This window comes from Pinus tabuliformis, chromosome 7, assembly GCF_031772625.1.
Source record: "Pinus tabuliformis cultivar Carrire ecotype Pingquan chromosome 7, CPIR1, whole genome shotgun sequence".
In the NCBI taxonomy this organism is placed as follows: Eukaryota; Viridiplantae; Streptophyta; class Pinopsida; order Pinales; family Pinaceae; genus Pinus; species Pinus tabuliformis.
This window is the reverse complement of record NC_142293.1, coordinates 1,525,963,474-1,525,971,134: the sequence shown is the minus strand read 5'-3', so window position 1 is coordinate 1,525,971,134 and position 7,661 is coordinate 1,525,963,474. Positions and strand designations below refer to the sequence as shown.

The window sequence follows — 7,661 nt, the reverse complement described above, 5'->3', positions numbered from 1 at the left end:
ATACTAAATTATAATTTGCAATTTTCTTTGTGATTAATTTGGGTTTTAATAAAACTAAATTATAAATTGTAGTTTTCCTTGTGATTTTTTTTCCTTTTAAGGTGGAAAAATCTATCATAACTTAGTTGTCAACTATATTGAGGACAATTATCACTAACTAATATGTATGAATGCGGGCTGACTTATCACCATTATTTAAAAAAATCACAGAGCTTGAAATGATGGGTCAATACTACACAATAAGGAAATAAACTTTCATTCTTGCTATATGCCTCTTAAATTCTTGCGTCATTAAACTATTTTATTGTATTGAAAGATGATGAACTCTTAACTAATTCTAAGCAATTGTAAGTCTTACTCCAAGATTAAAATACAAATTTAATTTAAATAATATTTACACGAATGAGACCACGGTAACTCTATTCCAAACACCAAAATTCTATATACCCAAATTAATAATAAAACTTGCTTTCAAAAAAACTATTATTTTTTATAATCATTACTAAAACTATCTCCAATAAAATCAAATATTTAAGTTCATATTATAAACGAAACCAAATATTATTTCAAATATAATTTACTGGAAAATTTTATAACAAACATCAACATTTAGTTTTGGTGAATCTTTAGGAAAGAGAGTAGAGTACATATAGGGAAGCAATCGTTGAAGTTCGAGTTCGAATGGGTAATGAAGACAGAATCCCTTTCAAATTTAGAAACTGAAAGATAGTTAATTTTTGAATGTCGCCAATGGCCATGGATATCCGTGATATTCATTCAACCCCTATATTTAAGGGCATGATTCTCTACACCACACGATCGCAATAATAATGGCACAAACAGGCAGTTAGAGATATAGGCGCTTAAAGGTAAGTCAAAATGGAAGACTTTGGAAGGCTTTTAGGCTTTTTCATTATCTACATCCAATCCCCACTGTGCTTTGCTGTCTTTGCTTTTTAAAAAACATGACTGTTAAGGAGCCATTAAGAGGTCCATAAGTGCTCCCCGAGCATATTGGATTGTTTTTTACCCTTTCATTTTTTTCTGCGCGCTGCGATCTTTTCTTGTCTGTGATGCGGTTTGTCTGTCTCCGTGTCTCTGCTCGGTTCCATTTTTTTTGTATTTTCAATGCGGGATCAATGATCTGCTGCAATCCCTGTTCTTGAGCGCCTTTTGGGTACCTGCTTACATCACATTTTCTGCTGGTTTGGAGAAAGTAAACAACTGAGCAGGTCTTTGGTGGTACTATCTGGGATGTCAGGGGATCAATTTAATGGGTTTTTGGTTGGATGCCTGCAAATCTGAACAGTTGTCATCGACATGACTGATTCAGATGCCTTTTCTCAAATCAGGGGAGCCTAAAGCTGGGATCTTTGTGACCAGGGGATTATTTTGGTGATTTGGGTGCTCATTTTGGTTCATTGGGTGCCGATTTTGGTTCATTGGGTGCCGATTGTGGTTCATTGGGTGCTAGGATATCTGGTATTAGTTCTCAGGGGCGGGCTGAACAGGCTTGGGAGAAAGAGGCTTTGATGACATGAGCACTTCCAGGTTTATCAAGTGTGTGACCGTGGGGGATGGGGCCGTGGGGAAGACTTGTATGCTCATCTCCTACACAAGCAACACGTTTCCAACGGTAAGAGCTGCCCAACCATTTTGTTTCTTCAAATCGGAAGATTTTCTGCAGATGGGTTTTCAAATGCAATTTATATTCCCATAGGAAATGATATGGGTTTAGGGAAGTTGCTACATAGTGTTATGTTATGTTCAATTCCGGCATTAATGTGCCTAATAGAAACACTGCTATAGATTTTTGTCACAATAGAAATCTGGTATGATTGGAAGAAGTGTGTGATCTGAAGTATTTTTCCTGAATTCAGCTTCAATATTCAAGTCTACCCATCTCATTCTTGGGATTTGTGTTTTTGTTTGAAATGGAGATTTTGATGATATATTGCCCCCTTTCTTTCTAGGATGTTGATTGGGTTTGATGTTTGTGTCATCCAGGATTACGTGCCGACTGTTTTTGACAATTTTAGTGCAAATGTGGTTGTTGATGGAAATACAGTAAACCTTGGCTTGTGGGACACTGCAGGTAATGTCCAGATGTGTTTCGTATTTATTTCTGAATTGGAATAGTTACATTTTCTGTTGAAGATCCGTGTTGGGATGCATTTTGATTTGGAATGTTCGTCAGATTTGAGATTCTGTCATACTAAGCAAAGCCCCTTATGTGACAGAGGCTCTGATCTGCTGCACCAGGGCATGGCATTGAGGGTTTTTTTTGTTATTTCTTTATTTATTAGTTTGGTAAGATTTTGAGCTGCCAAGCGTCAGGTCTCAAACATAACTTCGTTTTTGTTAGGCACCGACAACATCTCCATGACCCGGGAGGTCCCCAACTGCCACTTCCATAATTTTTGCGATCATAGTCCATTTACCATTTCCCTCGTAGCATTCCTGGTTACATAGGGGTGCTCTCCAAGCTAACCTTTTTCCTAAAAAGATCCAACAAAACCATCCAAAAAGGAAAGGGTACGTTTAAATCCCATTATTGTACCTCTGAATGTAACGGAGGGCCTATTTGTTGTGTTACCTATTATGAATGTATATTTTATGAGAGTTGATTTTTTGATTTGTACTTAAAAATGGACTATTTTGGTTATGGCACTAAATGCATGTAAACCAGTAACTCCTATTGGCACAAGAAAGTTCTCTGGCGTGATAAGTAAAATGTCCTTGTGCCTTAACGAGTTTCGTTTAGATGAACTTTCCTTGAGATGAAAAGAAGTTTGGATCATTTAACAGTGTTGCATTGGTTTTTGGCATATGCAATTCTTGCAATTGCACAGAAGAATTTTTTTTAGTTAAGGTCAACTTCTTTGGGTTGATGGTTCTAGTTGTTTTATATCCAAGATCTTCTCCTTGTTCTGCAAGTTGTGGTGCATTTTGATTTATTATGGTATAATAAATGTACGTCAACCAGTAATTTATTGACACAAGAAAGTTCTCTGGAGTGAAAGCAACATCTCCTTGCGGTGAATGAATTTAGTTTAAATGCACACCTCTTGAGAGGAAAAGAAGATTGGGTCATTGCGCCAAGAGACTCTCTCCAGCCCAGTATGTTAGAAATATTGTAATGTGCTGTAAAATAAAAACAAAACAAAATAAAATAAAATAAAAACATAAAAATCAATAATTAAACCAGCCTAGATCCATCTTAATTCTGAATATGCCAAGCACTGAGAGGGATGAAGTCTCTTGAGATGCAAACCTATTTTACAGTGAAAAGAGATTTGATGCCTCTTAGCACTGTGTTGTTCTGTAGTTAAGATGAATCTAGGCTGGTTTAGTAGCAGTGCATGAGTTTTGTCAGTGTATACAATTCTTGCAATCATGCAAATGGATTTTTGGAGTTAAGATCAAACCAATTCCCAACACAACTGTTTTGGGTGACAGCTATAGTTGTTTTATATTTAAGATTTCCACATTGTTCTGTAAATTATGGTGCATTGTAACTTGTTATGATATAGTAAATAAAGTAGGTATAGCTTCGTGTTTTTGGTGCAGGTCAAGAAGATTACAACAGACTGAGGCCATTGAGTTATAGAGGTGCAGATGTTTTTCTGCTTGCCTTTTCTCTGATCAGCAAGGCTAGTTATGAAAATATATCAAAGAAGGTATATGCCAAAGCTCTGGTGAAATCTATCTTTATGTCGCAGACATCGAAGTCTATCTTTATCTGTTTGCCTTATTTTTATGCTGTTTGGTTCTTTGCATGGCAGTGGATTCCAGAACTTAGACATTATGCACCAAATGTGCCAATCATTCTTGTGGGAACTAAATTAGGTGGGTATCAAGCTTTTGTATTTGTGCAGTTGGCTGCCTAGAGGCGCCACTTGTTTTTTGTACTCCGACCTGTCAGATTCGATGCATCAGCTTTCATATTTTGTTGCTAAACTATCCATTTATTAATGCTTCCTCAGATTTGCGTGATGACAAGCAGTTCTTTGCTGATCATCCTGGAGCAGCCCCTATAACAACAGCTCAAGTATGTTCTTTGTCATGAAAAATCTGACAGATTTGGGTCGTTTGTTAATGAAGCCACAGAATGCAAAGGAAAACAAATATGACTCAAAAATCATAATAGTTTCCTTTATTCTGTTGAACTTGAGAGCACATTAGTACTTTTTCGTTGCACAGTATTATGCACATCATGCATTGTCTGTGCTACACTAGGAAAAGATGTAATGGTTTCATATAGGTTTGGAGTCTGTACCTGAAAATAGATATGGTATTCTTGGGTCTGTTTCATGGCTTTTAAATTATAAACATTTGCATTCAATTGGAGTTTATGTGTGAGATTTGTTACTCCTTGCAATCCGTATTTATCATTCTGACTTTGCAGGGTGAAGAGTTGAAGAAGCAGATTGGAGCAGCAGCATATATTGAGTGTAGTTCCAAAACCCAGCAGGTACGAATAAAGAAGTGAAGTGTTTTTTATATGGCTTGTTATGGTTGTCTTTAGCTTGTATGGGAAAGAAAATAATTTCAGCGTGGGGTTTATTATGGAACCATCTTCTTATTTACCGATACTGCATTTACTTGCTGTGATAGATCTACATCTTATCTACCCATGCTGCATCTATTTGCTGTTATTATTTGGTTTCTGATTTATTCAACCAGGCTTTGAATCTATCTATTGCTCAAGAGAGTTGTGAACATGTCTTTTGGATTTAGGAATATGTCGTCAGGATGTTTTTCAAATTGTTAATCCTTCAGTCTGTACTATTTGTTGATTTTGACGTGCAGAATGTCAAGGCTGTTTTTGATGCTGCGATTAAAGTGGTTCTTCAGCCACCAAAGCAGAAAAAGCGGAGAAAAAAGCAGAAAAATTGTTCTATTCTCTAAGAGATATGTGGATGTTTTGAACGCACTTCACTGACAATAAGGCTGACGTAGGATTATCTTCTTCCAGCAGATTTGTTATATTTATTCTGACGATTTTACCATTGTCCAGAAACATATTTAACCTCTTGAATTTCTTCTTGTAAAGCCTTCTACTGTTTTTTCAAGAACTAGGGTTTCTTGTTTTTTAATCCTTACCTGCTATTGTTAAAGAGACCGATTTCAATGTAATGTTGTCTATTTTATCTGGTCCTGCTACTATTGCAAGACGGTTGCCGAGGGTTTAAATTTTAACTATGTTGTCATAGTAGCTGAAGCGAGACTGCTGAATGCATCATGCCAAAGCAGGTGTCCTGGACTCTGAAGAGCACTAGGACTTCAATTTTATGTCAAGTATGATCTGTATTACTGATTTTGAATGATGTATGGTTTCAATATGCAACACTGACCATGCTTTTTGACAGTCCTATTTATTTATGCAGGAAACAAGTTGCACATTTGTATAAAACGAAATTTATGAAATTATGATGTTCTGGTTTCTGAGTTTATAGTTGAAGATCTTTAACTGTTTACACCGGTGCTTATTTTGTAACACATCTGATGTAAAGTTTTGATTGAATCTACATTTATCTGCTGTTTAAAAAGTTGGACACCATAGAAAGAGTTGCATTGCTGATTTTGCTTGGCATATCTACGAGACATTTGGTAATGGGTTGTAATTACTTTTGTTATCATTGGTGTGAGAATGTTATTGTTAAATAAGAATTTCTCCAGTCTTTCCATGTTGAGACTCTACTCTAAATCTTTATGCCTTTTTCTGGGTACAATGTCCAAGCTGCAATGAATTAACAATAATGTGAAAGAAGAGGCATTTAGTTGTGTTTCCGCTAGGAATGCCTTTCTTAGGAAATATGTAGAGTCTTGAAGTTGGTGCAAAGTAGATGCGGGTTTGTTCTCTTTGGGAAAAGTGTTCTCTCTGCATTATATGATACATATTCAGAAAAAAAAGGAGAACTTTCAGTTTTTACTGACACAAACGTGTATATACTTATTAGAGCATATTTTGACTGAGATATTGTCTGAAAAATGTCGGGAATTTTTAAAGATTGACAATTAATATATATTTGAATGTTTACTTCCTTCAATAAGAAAATGTTTGTTTTGGCCGTTTATAACATTGTCGTATGTAGTTAGTTATAACTCTCTCCTGAATGAGACTACCATGCAATTAAGGCATATTTCTGTCAATGGCTATAATGAAATCAATTATAGTGCATGGTTCTTTAACTGCTTCCATCAATAAATAGTTTTTCATAAAATTGCTTTGCAAGGATCTTCACGTCTCTCCACATTACTGAGTAGGTAAATGAAAACAAAACAATGGCGATACAACTACAAATATGTTATTGACATATCAAATTGAATTGAATTTAAATAATGTTTAGCATAAATGTGAAATAGCGAAATATTCTTTGTCAAAAAGTACCCCCATTATTCTTTCTTGCATTGCAGGCTATGTTTGAGGGTTTCCTTCCCTTTATTACAATCATTTGCCAACCAAACGTAACCTTCCCTTTATTACAATCATTTGCCAACCAAACGTTCCAGAAATAGTCATTATAGCTGCCACCTTTTTGAATGCTTTATGTTATGGTAATGATTTGCTTTTGCTTCACTGCCAACAGGTCCTATTACTAGGTCTAAAATATTGTATTAAGTGCTATACAAGGAACAGCTACTGCTTTTCATAATATTGCTTTACAAAGATATTTGTCTCTCCACATTACTGAGATACCTACCTGAAAATAAAATAATTTTAACTGATTTCATTTGAGCAAGAATGAAGGAATGATGATGCAAATTGCAAATATGTTATTGGCATATCAAAATGAATTGAATTAAAAAATGTTTAGAATGGATGTGAAATAGCAGAGTGTTATTTATGTGAAGAAGTACCTGCGTTATTCTTTGTTGCATTACAGGATGTGTTTGGAGGTGCCCCTTTATTGCTTTACAATATTACTGAGTGGGTAACTGAAAATAAAAGAACCTTTACTGATTTCATTTGAGCAAGAATGAAGGAATGATGATGCAATTACAAATATGTTATTGCCAATATCAAAATGAATTGAATTCAAAAAAGTTTAGAATGAATGTGAAATAGCTAAGTTTTCTTTATGTGAAGAAGTAACTGCATTATTCTTTCTTGTATTGCAGGATGTATTTGGAGCTGTACTCCCCTTTATTGTAATCATTTTCCAATCAAAATGTTATAGAAATAGTCATTATAGTTGCCATTATTGTCAAGTTTTTTATTTTTTTGGGGAGGGGGTGATTAGTGGAATCAGTAATTAGGGTTGTCACGTACTTATGTGACATAGAATTGGTTCCGTCCACTACCAATATACTTATGTGACATAGAGTTGGTTCCGTACACTACCAATATAACCAATAGGTACACCACACCTGTCTTTAATATGGACATAGTTTAATTGGGGATTGAACTGAAGACCACCTAATATTTCACACAACACTTTACATGCTTTGCCAAATAAACTATCCTGGAGGCTGCCTTTTTGAATGCTTTGTGTTACGGTAATAATTTGCTTTTACTTTACTGCCAACAGATCCTTATTCTTGTAATATCATTTGAACTTCCATACCAGGAACAGCAACTGCCTACAAGGATCTTTATGTCTCTCCATATTACTGGGTAAATTTGTTTTATATAATAATGTTTCATACACAATCCG

General features: G+C 35.3%; 1 protein-coding gene across 2 annotated transcripts; it reads left to right on the top strand.

Moving 5' to 3' along the window:
- The first annotated feature begins 793 nt into the window (after positions 1 to 793).
- On the top strand, positions 794 to 5,456 carry LOC149253646 (rac-like GTP-binding protein 5). 2 transcript variants are annotated; one of them, XM_089459995.1, is made up of 7 exons: positions 833 to 1,636; positions 2,008 to 2,095; positions 3,571 to 3,680; positions 3,786 to 3,849; positions 3,987 to 4,051; positions 4,409 to 4,474; positions 4,813 to 5,456. In XM_089459995.1, exons 1-7 carry the CDS (start codon positions 1,538 to 1,540, stop codon positions 4,909 to 4,911), a joined length of 591 nt encoding a protein of 196 aa, XP_089316121.1. In that variant the 5' UTR covers positions 833 to 1,537; the 3' UTR covers positions 4,912 to 5,456. The 2 variants fall into 2 exon arrangements, with proteins under 2 accessions (XP_089316120.1, XP_089316121.1); XM_089459994.1 differs by having other exon boundaries at positions 794 to 1,636; positions 3,571 to 3,849.
- The last annotated feature ends 2,205 nt before the right edge of the window (positions 5,457 to 7,661 follow it).